Genomic DNA, 16,690 nt, shown 5'->3' with positions numbered 1-16,690 from the left:
TTAGCTAATATCGTGTTGCTGCTTTCTGCTGCCATGGATATTTCTGAGCAGCAGAATGGTGCACATTGCTCTAGCTAGGTTTGGAAAAGAAGTGGGAAACTCTTGTTTTTCACTGCTCCTTTCATTCAGTGGGCTCCTAGTATAGGGGAGACGTAATAATAATGACGTGATCAAAGGTGGGGCTGCCTTTGGTGCAGTGTTTGCTTAATGTGACATTTAAGTCCAAACTTAATAAATAAAACAGATCTCTTTCTCGGAAAAACGGGTTTCTTAAATCTGAGCATAGCAAAAACAAAAGATCAGTTATGCATGGGGAATGGAAGGAAAAAATTTAAACATGTTTATATATCTTTCTTTACTTACTTTTCAAATATATCTTTCTTTTTCCTCTACCAATTATGTATACAAGTATAAGGGTGAGAATTGCAAGCAAATCATGAAAATGTAAACATCTGAACGAGTCTTATAAGAAGAAATACACAGTAGATTGGCTTATCTTGAATTGTTTAGTTGATGTTTTCTTCACCATAGGCGCCTGGTTGAGCGTGTTCTGCCACCAATATCTCACTATTCATATTTAACCAGAGGTTTTAAACTAGGTGTTGCTATAAATACAATTTCTGTACTCTCTTTTTAATTTCTCTTCTTTTTTTCTAGAGCAAATCGTGGCGGAAAATCAAGAACATGGTGCATTGGTCCCCCTTTGTTATGTCCTTTAAGAAGAAATATCCCTGGATCCAATTAGCAGGGCATGCAGGTAATACAGATCATGTTCTGCCATTTGCCTCTCAGAGGGAAACTTCATTTAGTGAAAAGAAAATGCTCAGAAAGTCTCTTGGGGAATTTAAGATAATTGGCTAGTCTCAACATAAATTACTTCCGTAAATTGAATTATAAGTACTTGTATTTTTCTCCTACTGTTTTATCATAATAAGGTCAAATTAGGTTTGTACTAGAATTGCTGATTTGTTTTAGACATAGGAGAGCAGGCACCTGAGGAAATCAGTAATGCCCAAGAAATTGACTGTTCTGATTTTAAAACTATTTTAATCAAATGATTACAATAAATGCAAAGCTATTTGGCAACAAGACACCAACTTCTAACATAATTTTTAATAATAATAATGATGATGCTGATGATGTATTAAATGTATATGCTGCCCAACTCCCAGTTATTCTGGGATTTCTGAAATAGTTTTAGCTTAAGGAGAATGACTCTACCTTATATAATAGTCTCCTTAAACATTCCTAGAAAATAAAAATAATGTGTGTGCAATCTAGTGTTTGTCTGGAAATGTGTCACTGTCAAAAAAAAAATGGCAAAAATAAATTGGGGGCTAGAAGAGATCATGAGACTCATCCTTGGGAAGGAGTTTTGAAACAAGCTGTGACAACCATTTCATAAGTATGCATAACTTCCTATGACAGCCGCTTTACCCAATATTTTTATCTTAAAATTCCAGTTGTGCTCAACAACTCCAAAATATTACTTAACTCTGAATTACATGTAAAATCTTAAAACTGTAATGCTACTTGAAATATTTGACCCAGGGACTAATATATTATATCCTCCCCTTGTCCTGTCATGTTAACAGTTTGGGCACAAAGCAAGCCTAGGACTCTGCTGCAGACAACTCTGAATTTCTTATAAAACAAATCTTCTGTGCGTCTTAGAAAAAATAGTATTCTGATACTACATCAGAATGATCCATGCAGTATAGGCCCTTCTCCATATTGAGGATGTCCTGAGTATGCCTCCTATAGAGAATTGTAAAGTTGTTTTTGTAAGCAAAGCAATATTGCTAGTTTCCTATGCAGTTTTTTAGATGTTAAGACTTCCCTCTAATTTCCATCTGCTACTATGTGATAGGAGTCAATTCTTCCCACAGAGTTCCCAGTTATCTACCCAAACAGCTCTAAGTTATATTATTAAAGTAGGGGTGGAGCACCTCTGGCCTGTGAGTCTGTAAGTTTGCACATCCATTAGGATCAAAACTCTTGTGGAAGAGCTTTTCCCCTCCACAAAGTCCTGTCTACAGAAACAAAGTGAAGATGTTGTAAGAAAAGAGATTCCGGCTTTCTCTCCATGCCTATATATATATCAGCAGAATTCTGTGCACAATTCATTGCAAGAAAAGGAAATACAGACTCCTTTTGTGAGGGAGTGGTGATGCCTCAGAAGGCATTTACCAGTGATGCCTCAGAAGCATGTGCATGAGCATGTGTTATTTGCCCATCTCGCATTCCTGATGTAATGAAGTTGCACCACCACTTAGGGAAAACTGCATGATCTGCACATGAACAGGGGTGTCTGTCCTAAATCAAGTAGGACTGTAGTGGATATAGATTTCTGTTCACCTTTCTCTTTTATTCACACATAGAGGATTGATCAAAACAAAACGAGGAACCCAGAAATGCTTTAAAAAGTGTCATGAAGTCATTTATTGACATTCCCCTACCCCTTTTGTACAAACTCCTTTATACAAACCCCTTTGCAATGTTTAGATAATTTTTAGTACAAAAAGCAGGGAAAAGTTGTTTGGAGCAACACAATTGACCAGAAAGAAAGTCAGTTATATTTGTGTATGTGGAATTAGCAACATTCTCCTCTATAGTCATTCAACTTGCTCATGAGATGCATATATTTCATATGTCAATAACATGGACATAATGGGTTCAGCCTCATAATCATAAGAGAGTAACCTTAGATCATCTCCTCTTGTACATAAGAGAGTATTGAAACACTTTTATTAGTTGGGATGAGATGCTTTTTCAGTCTCATTTTCTGTCTCTTTCCCACATTAACCAAGGAAAAAAACATTTTAACAAAATATTCTATTTGGTGTTTTTATGCTGCTTTGTCTGAAGTAAATCTATATTATTGCCATTCATTCAATATCATAGTAGAAAGTGTCTAGGTGTACAGAATCAAAGAACAAAAGACTAATCTTGTTTGCATTCTCCAGGGTGGTGGCGAGGGGATCCAGGAATGGGTTAATGCTGGTCCTGTAGCTCTGAAGACTGGGTTAAAGTTCTGAGGAAACGCCTCCCTGCTAACGGTCCCCAGTTTTAACTCAGTCTTAGAGCTCAACAGATGGGTTTTAACTAGCTCCCAGAACTTGGAGAGCGAGTACACCATTTCTGAATCTTTTCAATCTAGAAAGGGAAAAAAAGAGATAAACTTTGATAGATGGTTTCCTGGCTCCATCCGGTGCAGCCATATTGTGCCGTCTTTGACGGCCGCAAGCTCTCAGTTTGCTCCATGGTTCTGGCCAGCAGAGCCATCTCTCCTCCGGCCCTGGACAGCGGCCGAGGCCCCCTCTTTGGTTCCACGGCTGTGGGGGGTAGAGTCCCAGCCCAAGCAGCACCTATAAAATTTCAGTGTATATAGCCTTGTTTAAATACAATAGAAAAAGCTAAGAATTGTAGCTGATCCCAACTTGTTGCTGTCCAGATGCTACTGAATGTTATAGGAAATGAAATCCTGCATCCTGGAGAGTACCAGGCAGGAGAGCTGGGGCATTCCATAAAATATTCTTTGTGGCAACTTTTAAAAATGCTTCCATTTGTATTTTAAAGACAATTTTGTTTTGGTTTGTGTTTTAGGTAGCTTCAAAGCTGCAGCAAATGGAAGGATATTAAAGAAGCATTGTGAGTCTGAACAGCGTTGTTTGGACCGTTTGATGAATGATGTCCTTAAGCCTTATGTTCCTGCCTACCATGGAGATATTGTGAAGGATGGGGAGAGGTATAATCAGATGGAAGATCTCCTAGCTGATTTTGATTCTCCTTGTGTCATGGACTGCAAGATGGGAGTCAGGTTAGCTTTTCTTTATAGACAAAAATATAGAGTAACCTGATTCTTACAACAATATTTGAAAAGAAATGTGAGGCAAATATAGATTTTATTACCTGTATGTGAAGCCAGCAGAGCAATTTAGCCTTGCCCTGCCCTAGCCCTGCTGAGGGCTTGTTAAAGAAACAGTGAAAAACCTACTGATTGGTTTGCTTTAATGCAAATCTGAAGTTCAATTTCACATCGTATGTTTTTGCATGATCACTATAGATCAAGCTGATTTTTTATCTCTGTTTGAAATCTGACAGAGATGATTACCTTGGAAAAAGCAGATGATTTCATTTTTTAAGTTTAAGCATGGACAGACCAATGAAGCCTGATTGTAGGTGAAAGTTTGTTCTCTCCACTGAATAACAGAAAGAACAATCCAAAAGAAACTTCCCTAATCTAATGTCATTCTGATTTGCTATTAACTCTCATTACCATGAACCAGTAGATGGTCATGTTGACTGATAAGAACGGTGATGTCTAATATAACTAAAGATATAGTCTGCAATTCTTATCTAAATAATTTAAAACATGGGAATTTGACAAAAGGGGAATTGTAACTCATTTGGATTAGTAGTGTATCTAGGACCTTTATTTTTATCTCACCTTTATTTTTATAAAGAATTCAAGGCAGCAAACATACCTAATACTGTTTCCTCCTCTAATTTTCCCCACAACAACAACCCTGTGTTGTGGGTTAGAGAGAGTGACTGGCCCAAGTCATCCAGCTGCCTTTCATGCTTAAGGTGGAACTAGAATTGTGGTTTCCAGGTTTCTTGAGGAAAATGTCCTTCATAAACTACTTTTTAATAGCATTTTTGGTATTGAATTGTGCTCTCTAGCCACTCCATACCCATGATAGATAACGAAATTCACTGCCCTATGTCATCATAAATTTACTCTTTGTGAAAAAGGCTGTTTGCTGTTTGATTTAGAATTTTCTTGCACTTAAGGAAAGCAAAACTCAAATTAACTGCATGAATAAATGGAATAACATTCAAAGCTGTGGGTCGACCAGCATATTTTTCCAAAAATATGAAAGATAATAGAGGATTACTACAGTTTACTTGATCTAGAAACAACTATAAATTTGCTGTTCTTCTGTAACTGTGTTTGAGAGTGTGTTTAGCATAGCTCTTCAACTATATATAGAATCTTGGCTGCTTTATTGAAAATAAATATACAGAAATATTATTTAATAATATGTATGAAAGATCAGTGACTCCATTTATATATTTCAAGCAAATTAATGTCTCCCAGATTTGTTGGAACTGCAGATCCAAAAATTCCCAGATATCATGGCCAATGGCAAAAGTAACTTCAGACACAATAGTCCTAAGAGTTACTAGGTTCTTAACTAGGTTGGTAAAAAAACCAGTATATATTGGAGAAAATTAGGAAAAACTAAAGGATATGAAATTGTTCAATACCCATGATTAGCAGAATGCAATCCTAGAATGTATTTCTTGTCCACTGAATACTTTGATATAGAGGAATCCTTGGTGCCAATGTTCAGAAAACAGAGTGCTGAGAAGGATCAATTCAGTGTTTTTGTTTTTATTTTATCTCAAACCATAAGCAAGGTTGCACAATTAAGCTGATTTTCAGTAGACAAATTAAATTTGTTTCCTCACACATATATTGGCATCATTTCCATACAGGTGTCATGTAATCATTAATTCAGATGATTTTCAAAGAAATCAGTGAATAGAGATGTGTTGACATTTATTAAGCATTACCTTGAAGATCAGATTTAGAATATGGCTGCACAGAAACTGCTGGGAAGCATGCTCTGCTTGTGGCCTTAGCAATAGCAACAGCACTTAGACTTACATACCACTCCATAGTGCTTTTTACATCGCTCTCTAAGCGGTTTACAGAGTCAGCCTATTGCCCCCAACAATCTGGGTCCTCATTTTACCTACCTCAGAAGGATGGAAGACTGAGTCAATCTTGAGTCTGGTGAGATTCGAACTGCCAAATTGCAGGCAGCTCACAGACAGCAGAAGTAGCCTGCAGTACTGCATTCTAACTACCGCACCACTGCGGCTACTTAGAAGCTATAAAGAAGATAGTGGATTGTGGGATCACTCAATGTAATCTGGTAGAGTTCTACTTATCATGGTAAGATTTAAGAAAAGAAAAAGCAACCTGTTCGACCCCTTGGATAGTAGTGTATGACCCTTCAATTCTCAGTAGCTCAGTCAGCATGGCCAAGGATTATGGGAAGAGTAAAATCACTATGGGCACAGTAGGCTGTCTACCCATGATTTAAAATGTTATCATTCTGAGATCAATAAATATGTCAGTGAACATTCTGCATATATTGCATGCTGTTCTCAGTTTGTACATGTAGACCCTTTCATGTTTGAGATACAAAACAACTGCTAAGAAATTAGAAGCTGTCATGACTAGGGCTGTACTGCAAATATGGAGCTGAATTAAGGTAAAATTAAATCTGTAGTTTATAAGATCTGTAACCAGAATCTTAATATTTAAGGTTAAAGGACACTGGAAAAGTGCAGAGTAGTTGCATATCTTTTATTGAATAAGTACTCCACAGTGATATTTCAAGAAGTACAGTACAGCTGTTGGAGAACAGAGCTCTCTGGTGGGCAAATGGGGAAAATTAACAAAACAACAATAACCATTTTTGTTCAATCTATTGTATTCCATACCTAGGTTCATTGTATGACAAATAACATGAAATGTCAGTAGCATTCTTTCATGTCTACTTGCCTGTAAATGATGGATGCACTTTAGATATGGAAAACATCCCAAAATACACAATTTAATATCTTAAGGAAACCATTCACATCTATCACGGGGCTTTCAGAAGCAACTAGTGACTCAGACCATTTCTGGCTACTTACTGTATGCATCATTGAAGAAGAAAACAATTGTTTTTTGTCTTCATATCATGTACTTTGGAAATTAAGATTTCTTCATCCTTTCAGAGTAGGCTATACAGGAAGGACCATGCCCTTGGAGGATAATTCTGTCTGCATTAGAGAGTGCTTCCAATATTTAAATCTGATTGACTCCAATATGTTGACTTCAATGGTTCAAAAAAATTGCCATTGTTATACTGATTATAGATGATGTTGGCTTCCATAATATTGGAATAAATGAAGATGCTCTAGAGTATGGATAAGTAATTTGTATCCCTCTATGATGCCCAACAATAAAAGTTACGTTTCAATAACTGCATCTTGCCTTATTGCATGTTGAGAAGATAGGAAGGAACTTGTCCATCTGCCCAGACATCTGTGATATAGTAGTAATAAATTGATTTCCAAATATGGTAATGTGAACATATATTGTCTTTGCAGGACCTATTTGGAAGAGGAATTATCAAAGGCCAGAAAGAAGCCAAGTTTGCGGAAAGACATGTATCAGAAGATGATCGAAGTAGATCCTGAGGCTCCGACTGAGGAAGAGAACTCTCAACATGCAGTGACCAAGCCTCGATACATGCAGTGGAGAGAAACTATAAGTTCTACAGCAACGTTAGGGTTTCGTATTGAAGGAATAAAGGTAGACTTTCAGATTTGTCTGTTGCAACAGTGCATGGGAAATGAATCTGTGATTAACTTGTCATGTAATGTAAAATGTCAAATATTTTTGTCTAGGTTTAACAATTCCATATATAATATATCTTTGCAAAGTACATGTTATTAAGACAAGTTTCTTTGGAGACAGATGTGATTTCCCATTATTAACTTGGTATGGCAGGATCATGAATTCTTTGTGGCATTAACTCTTTCCCTTCTCCTTTTTGTATTGAATATGCAGTTGGCAGTTATAAAACTTCTTGCCTTGCTCTGCCTTGCCCTATTACATTATTATGTAAAGTTCATATAATAGTAGTTTTTAACCTACTTATTCAACCAAGAGACTGGTCTTATGAATGGATAATATAGCAACATGTGAATTTTTCCTAAGAAACTCTGACTAGTGCAATCCAGTATGATTCTTCGGAGGCTTAGGTTCACTACATCCTCATCCTTATGAGCCATTTTGTCTGGCTACAAAAGCCATTTTGTCTGGCTACAGAAAAGGAATGGACTGATTCATGGAAGTCATGGGGATCAATGGGAAAGTAGTAGGGAACAGACTGTTGGACTAGATGAGCCAGAGTCCAATTCAGCAGGGCATTGCTTATGTTCATATAAGTGGAATGTGTCTCATACCTTATTCTTCCTTGTCTATCTGAGCAACAGTAAAAGCTCAGATGTAAATGGTTTACTGGATGTTGCAGACATTACAACATTCCCCAATTGTTTGGATATCTGAAGAAGTACAAAAAGGGTAATAGAGTGACATTAACACATTGAAACTTTTGGCGGTGTCTCTGGTGGTTTCAGATAACAGTTCTTAGTAAAGCTAAGCTTCTAGGAAGGAAATATTAAATTCTTATAGAAACTACAATAAAAAGTTGTTTTTTATTCTACCCATTGTTTTTAATACTTTTTTTTTTTAAAGAAAATGCCATCTGAACAATTATTGGAGCCCAAAGCATGCAAGTATCTCATTTTCAGGAATGTGAAAGCAAAAGTAAAACTAAGATTCGTGATGGCGAACATATGCCATGCGTGCTAGAAGTGGCACGCAGAGCCACTTTTGCCGACATGTGAGAGGTCGCCCGGAAGAGCCCCACTGCACATGTGTGTGCGCCGCCTGCTCGACAGCTGATTGTTGGGTATCTGGCGTGCATGTACAGGGGGCGGGGTGTGTGCGGGAGATGCGCCCATGCGCAGAGACACGCAGTGCACGTGGAGGTGAGTGCAGGCACAGGGAGTGGCCTTGTGCGTATTGCCTTCTGGGTGCTGGCACATGAGCGCGTGCATGAGAGCAATTTTCGGCACAGGAGCCAAAAAAAGTTAGCCACCACTGGACTAGAGGAACTATGGTGCCAAATGAGAGAGATATTTTGTCATTCCAATACAGTTCTAAACTACACCAGTGAGTTATATCTGCTTTTTTATATTAGCTCCAACTTTGGGCATCTTTGTGCTCATTAAACTAAAGCTTAAGAGGAGGGTTATATAATAAATCCCATGGGTTTAAATCAGGGGTGTCAAACTCAAGGCCTGTGAGCCAGATCTGTCTCATGGAGTGCTTAGATCTGGCCCGCAGGACCACCCTGGAAACAGTGAAGGTCCAGCCCTCAGTGCCTCTGCCAGTGAACACGGAGCTCAGGAGGACCACACGCAGCTGTCCCAGGCTCCGTTTTCGGCCACGATGGTCTCCTGCAACTCTCTGCCAGTGAAAATAAAGCTCAGGAGGCACACATGCCCCCCAAAACTTCATTTTGCTGGCAGAGGGCTATAGGAGGCTGTTGCAGCTGAAAACGGGGCCCAGGAGCCCGTTTTCACTAGCAGAGCTCTCAGGCCACCACAGGCACCCCCAACACGAGTGATGTCATGCTACCACCACCCCTGCCCCCCCCCCCCGAGGTCGAACACAACCCTCATGCGGCACTCAATGAAAACAAGTTTCACACTCGTGGTTTAAACGAACATTGGATAGTAGATTTAGGAATAACATTACTGAGTTTAATGAAATAATGGTCTGCAGCTTCCACTTGTTGCACTTACAATAGCTTACTACATTAAAACCTTAATATAATAACTTGTAAGACAGAAAGTTGGGGTAAACATATAGATTCTTTCCAGCCTTATAATTTCCATGATGCCAAAATGCATTCTGTTGAAGCGCTACATATCTAGCATTATTCGATATGGTATCTGCTCAAGAAATGAATTTTTCTCACCTCCTTTGCAATCATATTCAAAATAATCCATATCAAACCCTCCAAAAAGTTTCAAATGGAAGAAAAATGCCTCTAACAGCAGCAGCTGGATGCAACTGATTTCACTGAAAGCTATAAACATAGAAATGACTTCTTCAGTGTCCCCAGAACAACAAAAAAGCAGTCTTCCCCCACCCACCATGACTGTATATTAAGCTCTGATTACCGTCTCAAATTTTTGCCCTAAATTTTGTCGTAGGATATAGTGAGTTCTGTTTAGTGATCAGCAAGTGGTATTAATAGAAAAAGCTTCTTCTGGGTAATAGCCATGTTTTTGTCATTGTTTTTTTTTTTTTAAAGAAAGAAGATGGCACTGTGAACAGGGATTTCAAGAAGACTCGGACAAAGGAACAAGTCATGGACGCCTTCAGGGAATTTACAAAAGGAAACCATAACATTCTGGTGAATCACTCTAACTATTTCCTTTGGCGTTCCTTACTTTGGATTAATTTAACATCCGAAACCACATGCTAAAATGCAAAGGGGAGATGTGTAAATGACTTGGGCTATACTTTCACTCAAGGATCAGCAGGCCACAACTGCCCCCAAATCCATTTTTATGCTCCTTTGAATTCTCCTCCCACCCCAATATCGTGCTGCCAAAATTCAGCAGCAGGGAAATGGTGGGGTTTGGGTGGGAATCTTTTTACTAATGAGCCCCTAAAATAAGTGATACACCTCTGGGCTTAGCACCCACTCTGTGTAAAAACAATACAGGCACCACAGCTAAGTAAGCCCAAAAGATTGTTTTTTGAAATAGTTGATGATGTCATAGTAATATGCTTTTGCAGGGCTCCAAAATAAAAATAAGTGTTGCCACTGAGCAAAATAAAGTTGCCTCTTGCTTTAACTAAACTAAACCCTTAAATAGATTGGTTCAAATTATGACATCTTGCTCAAAGCTTTTCAATCTCTTCATGTTATAAACATAATTTTAAATTTTAAATGTTCCTTAGAAGAAACTGATTTTGAAAGGAAGCATATAAAAATTGAAATATATAATCAAAATTGTGTTATCTCTTTAGTTTGTTGAATGTATTAATGTTAAGCCCAATCAGATTTAATAGAATATTTTTCTTCTTCTTTTTTTTATTAAATTGCTATCTGTTTATTTTCTAGAGCCAATGTACCATTCTAATCCACAGAGTCAGTACAGTTTACAAACCCCTTTCCAATAAAAGGATTAAAAAGTAATATATTAAAATAGCAAACAAATTAAGACAAACAGTAAATTACCATTTGCAATAAACTTTGCACAAAGTAATAAACAAATTTCACACACATACAACTGTAGGGAGCTTCCTTCTACACAAGAATCAAAGGGCTTTGAAATAGCCAGACCTTAAGACTTTTCAGAATGTTAACAGGAAAGGGACTAGTCTAATCTTGCGGAGGTGAGTGGGTGGGCAGTCTGTTTTCACAAAGACGACTCATCCTCAGAATCCCCGTGGATGATGTTCTCTTAAAAAAGGACTTAACATATGGATGGAAATGGAAATGAGAGCAGGATATTCAGGTCCCAAACCATATAGGTCACTATAGGAAAGTAACTAGCAACCATCACAGTTGCTGGAATAGTGTGTCACATAGGAATACCTAGCTATCATTACTCAAGCCACTGCATTCTGAAGCAGCCAATACAGGGCATATTGCAATATTCCAAAAACAGTTAATTAAGGTATGAGACTCTTTTCAAGCAAAGTTGTACCTGACGCATGAGATGTAATTTATGCAAAGACCCCAACTAGCCACAATGTTACCTGCTCTTTGCTAAAAAGCTGGGCATGTAGGAAGAGCCCTAGATTTTGAATCAGTTCTGTCTAGGATAGTGCAATCTGTCTAGAACTAGCTATCCGTCTTGCTGGGATTAAGCCTAAGCCTCTTCTTTTCCATCCATATCTTGATAGCCTCCAGCCATCAAGAGAGAACATTAGTCATGTCTCTTGCTTGGCCCAGGATCAAGATATACAACTGAGTTCTATCTGCATACTGAAGATGCTTAACCATGACTTCTCCCAATAGCTTCATATAAGGAGATGTTAAAAAGAAGAAATGAGAAAACCAAGCCTTGCAAGACACCATAATATTACTCATAATATTACTTGAGTAATTACTCCATTACTCAAAAAGGAAGAGAACAATTTGCAAAACGGCTCCCCCAAACCTAACCCATATAGTTCAAGTTCAACCAAGAAGGACAACCTAAAGTCACCCAGCACCATAAAATTGAGTAACTCCATCACCACCCCAGAAATGAGGTTGAGCAGTGCTGGAAGGGATAGTGGCTATGTTCAATGTGAAATAATTTTTATGCAAATAAATTTGCTTGCAATCCTGTCTTGTAGGAAGGTGTGAACAAAATTAAAGTTAAGTAACTCCATAATCCAAATATCTTATGTTAAAGGTGAACAGTCTGTGCTTCAGAGCTTACTATAGCACTCAGACTTGTGTGATGTATTCCCTCCTCTACTCTCACCTTTTATTCATTTTTTATAAGTCATTTGGTATCTGGGCTGAGATATGGGTCATACCTGATTCAGGAATAATGCCTTGGCTTGTGTGTGTGTTGTGTTGTGTTATGTGCATGAATGCATGCAAATACAGCATGTATGAGTTATATATATATTTTCTTGCAACTTCAGAACAGTTATCTTAACCGGTTAAAGGGAATACATGATACTTTGGAAACATCACCATTCTTCAAGACCCATGAGGTAAAATTATTCATTTCCCCTTTTGTCTTTTAAAAAACTTAGAGCTAGGTCAAATCATATCACCTAAACACACAAATGGAAATCATTGGGCATTTGGTTCATGAAAATTCAAAAATATGCCTATACATCACAACTGTGTGCATTGAGAACCCACGGAAACAATTTTTACTGCCTCACATGCTGAAATATTGCTACTTTTAAAAATTCAGAACCTAAAATTTCAGTTTTTAATTTGTTAATACAAATATCCTGTAGATATTTTTAAAATTGCAATCTTATCTTCAGAAGAATTTGTAACACTTGTTCTTTAATTCCTGCTCTGGGATCCTCAGTTCTTTTGCATTTGCTTTTGCAGGTAATTGGGAGTTCTCTTCTCTTCATCCATGACAAGAAGGAGCAGGCCAAAGTATGGATGATTGATTTTGGGAAAACCACTCCACTTCCAGAGGGACAGGTTCTGCAGCACAATGTGCCCTGGATAGAGGGGAACAGAGAGGATGGCTACCTATGGGGGCTGGATAATCTTATTGAGATCCTAACAGAGTTGTCTCAACATGAAGATCTGCATTAAAACCAAGAGTCCACAGTCCACCACCTAGTTCCTCCAACTGACTTTCTGATCTGCACTACAAGACACTTTTCTTCCACGTTCTCTTCCAGTTCTAAAATTTAAAAGTTCCTTTTCTTTTATTTAAGGCAGAGACCCCCAAACGTAGCACTTTTAAGACTTGTAGACTTCAACACCCAGAATTCTCCAGCCAGTTATGCTGGAGAATTCTGGGAGTTGAAGTCCACAAGTCTTAAAGATGCCAAGCTTGGGGACCCATGATTTAAGGTATAAATAAAATGTAATTTTCCCGAAGAAACACTGAACAAGAAGTTAATCCAGATAGCAATATTGGCCTTGGGAGTTAGGTCTCCTACATCCTAAAATGGAAAATAACTTTTGTGTAAAAAAACAGATAAAAGTTATTATGTGCCTGAGTACCAGAAAGATAATGCCCTAGACTTGTTTAAATTGTATCTAGTTAATAATCTCTAGAGTGAAGGATACATTTGTAGTTATCTGCTGCCCTCTCATGTCCAAAGCTAGCATTATTTGGGGCAACTGATGTTGAAAACATGCTTATATTGGGCATTTTTATAGGTGTTCTTTCTTTGTGGGAATGCCCCACAAAAGGAATGGTAGCAATTTATATTTACTAACTTTCCTAAATATAAGAATTAGAATATAATAGTTTATAGGAATAATTAAACATCAGATAGACTTCTCTACATAAGGAAGTAATTTCTTGTTGGCTTACTGTGCAATATATACATAGTTGTAGCAACTGCAAAAGTTTGCCTTTGTGGGTTACATTACATGGTGCATTCATTTAGCTACTGAAATTAGTTTGGACTACTGAAAACAAGGGTCTGATCCTTTCTCTACCCTTCCATTAATTTGGGATGACCTGGTCACATGGCAGGAAAGGGGCTGCTGCAGAGTAACAAAGGCACTGACTGCCGTCCTCTGGGTGTCTTTTTGTTAGCACTGCAGTACCTCTTGAAAATGATAGTGCATTCTCAGGTGAGTTCCCAAATCATTCCAAATCTCCCATTGTAAGAAGAGAGATTAACTAGACCTAACATATCAGCAAGCAGAGTATTATAATGGTAAAGTTTGTATGTCTGGCAAGGAATATGGGAAAGGAGATGGTAAGTAATTTGGTAGTAATATAGGCAGACTCTAAATGAGGATTTGCCACGTTCAGTCTTGCAAATATATCTGAGTCTCTATTTAGGATATACAAGTTATTATACAAGTTCCTGGAACATTTGAATTGGACTGCTGAAATCAAGTGATCAGCAACTGGGAGAGAAATATTATTGGTGCATTTGATTTTCTTTGGAGAACTCAATACTGCAGAAACCTTGGATATTGAGACTATAAGTCTATGTTACATTTTTTTCTGAGCCATTTCCTGGCTATTGTTTTCAACCTTTCCATATTTATAATGTATTCCATATTCTATAGCTAATATGTTGTTACTATTCTTCCAAACTGTAATGCTGTAATCCTGTTTCTTGCATCCAGAGGTGCTGTCCTTGAAACAATTGCATTTGTTTTAGAGAGCAGCTATTCATTGGCATTCAGTCCCTTTGAAAGCTTTCCAGAAAGATTCTATCCCATTGTTCCATTCATGTATCACTAAGATAATGTTGCTTTTTTTTAGTGCTGTTGTAAATAATTGCTTTGCTTAAAAGTTTTTTTCCCTTCAGGCTTCTTATGCTGTTTAATAATAGCCTATGCTGAAAGTGCCTTATGGACTAGTGTCTGTTCCACTCAGTGTCATGAAAAAAAATGTGGTTTTTTAAAGTACTATTTATTGTCATACTTTTACAGTAGTTATCTAGAACACTAAGTCTTAATGCATGGAATTTTGTAAAGGATAATGCTTGGCGTTTGAAATCTCTTTCTGCATTTATGGAAAGAGGAAGACCATGAAACAGCTTCAAGTCATCCTATTTTAAAAATGTATTTAGCTTTTAAATTACTTCTATTACATACTTTTTTTTAAAAAAATGCTGGTTTGTTTGTAAAATAAGATTCTTTGCTTTATGGCTTTTAAAGAAGTGAAATGTTTCTCCAGATATCTTTTGGATCTTTCTGGAGGCTGGAACTATTGCTGTGAGGTATTTCTCCTAACACTTTCCACCCCGTTCCCCTTGATTAGCAGGGAGATGAGGAACTTGCAGAGGAACATCACCAGTGCACAGTGCCTGTAAGTCAAACAACTTAAAATAAAAACATACAACATGATTTTTTTGTTGTGATAGATTATCATTTGTAATTGCTTACATCAGATATTCTGGTCGTGAGAGGCTGGTGTAAGAAATTGTATATTTCTTAATATACAATACTTTGATCTACTGACCGGTACTACAGTGTTGACAATATGGGACAATCAAAGTCCTAAATTCTATCATACCAAAATTACTAAATTTCCAAATCTATCTACTTAACACTTTGATGTACATTTAGATTTTGGTATAGGTGTATAATTGTCTGATATTCAAGTCAATGAATTATTCAATTCAAACTATAGTACAGTAGACCCTCTGGTCACGACCACAATTCGTTCCATAACTTTGGTCGCAACCCGATTTGGTTGTGACCCAAATCTAATTTTGGAAATTTAGCGCTTTAAAAAAAATGGTGTGGAAGGGGAAATCGGCCACGGGAAAAAAATGTGAATTTTTTGGTCGGAACTCGATTTGGTCATAATCAGAAGTGTTTGTGACCAGAAGTTCTACTGTATAGCAAAGAGTAATATTTTAGAGATATTTAATATCTTAAATTTAAGCCATGCTAATAAATTCTTAAACACCAATTATTTTGTATTTTTATGCCAGCATTTTTTATTCCATCTTACTATGTATCTCAATAAACAAACTGTCCGTTCTTAACAAGCATGTTCCTACAAGGTGAGAGCTATAAGTATTCATTGGGGTATAAATAAGTAACAGAAAAGTATAAGTCAGTTCAGTGTTCTATTTTTCTGTATGGTCTCTATCTATAATGCACATAAGATTGTGCATACTATAGTAAGCGATTTGGAAATAAGTCCCAGTGCTATCACTTAAATAGCATACTGTCATATTAAACTATTGGTAATAGAAAGTTCTTTTTTCTCAGAGTTCTGGCTCTTTTCAGTTACCCAGATTGGACTTTATTCTGATATCCCAGAATTAGGTTCTTTGAATGGTAGACAGCTTGATTGGTATATCCAAAAATTTAGCCACATTTTAACACGCAAACTAACATAATAGGGACAGTGTTTCTGTGTTGCTTTATATGTTGAATAGAATAACAGGGAGCTTGGAGGTCTTCTAGTTCAACCCCTGCTTAGGCAGGAAACCTACACCCCTTCAGGCAAATGGTTATCCAATCTCTTCTTAAAAACTTCCAATGTTGGAGCATTTACAACTTCTGGAGCAAGTTGTTCCACTGATTAAATGTTCTGTCAGGAAATTTCTTATTAGTTCTAAGTTGCTTCTCTCTTTGATTAGTTTCCACCCATTGCTTCTTGTCCTACCCTCAGGTGCTTTGGAGAATAGCTTGACTCCCTCTTTTTTGTGGCAGCTCCTGAGATATTGGAACACTGCTATCATCTCACCCCAAGTCCTTCAGACTAGACATACTCAGTTCCAGCAACTGTTCTTTATAGGTTGTAGCCTCCAGTCCCCTAATTGCTCTTCTCTGCACTCTTTCTAGAGTCTCAGCATCTTTTTTACATCATGGCGATCAAAACTGGATGCAGTATTCCAAGTAAA

At 37.4% G+C, this 16,690-nt stretch overlaps 1 protein-coding gene across 2 annotated transcripts in view; it reads left to right on the top strand.

The window, feature by feature from the left end:
• ITPKB (inositol-trisphosphate 3-kinase B) overlaps positions 1-15,176 on the top strand; it is an 85,020-nt gene extending 69,844 nt beyond the window's left edge. For both annotated transcript variants that reach the window (XM_026681924.2, XM_026681933.2), the window contains exons 3-8: positions 658-757; positions 3,607-3,820; positions 7,177-7,381; positions 9,960-10,061; positions 12,302-12,373; positions 12,729-15,176. In XM_026681924.2, the coding sequence (XP_026537709.2) occupies positions 658-757; positions 3,607-3,820; positions 7,177-7,381; positions 9,960-10,061; positions 12,302-12,373; positions 12,729-12,944 (909 nt within the window). In that variant the 3' untranslated portion in view covers positions 12,945-15,176. The remainder of the gene's footprint in view (positions 1-657; positions 758-3,606; positions 3,821-7,176; positions 7,382-9,959; positions 10,062-12,301; positions 12,374-12,728) is intronic.
• The last annotated feature ends 1,514 nt before the right edge of the window (positions 15,177-16,690 follow it).

Source organism: Notechis scutatus, chromosome 1 (assembly GCF_049901735.1).
Source record: "Notechis scutatus isolate UNSWTSFEM ecotype Mainland chromosome 1, rNotScu1.2, whole genome shotgun sequence".
NCBI classification, from domain to species: domain Eukaryota; kingdom Metazoa; phylum Chordata; class Lepidosauria; order Squamata; family Elapidae; genus Notechis; species Notechis scutatus.
This window is presented reverse-complemented; position numbering and strand designations above follow the sequence as displayed.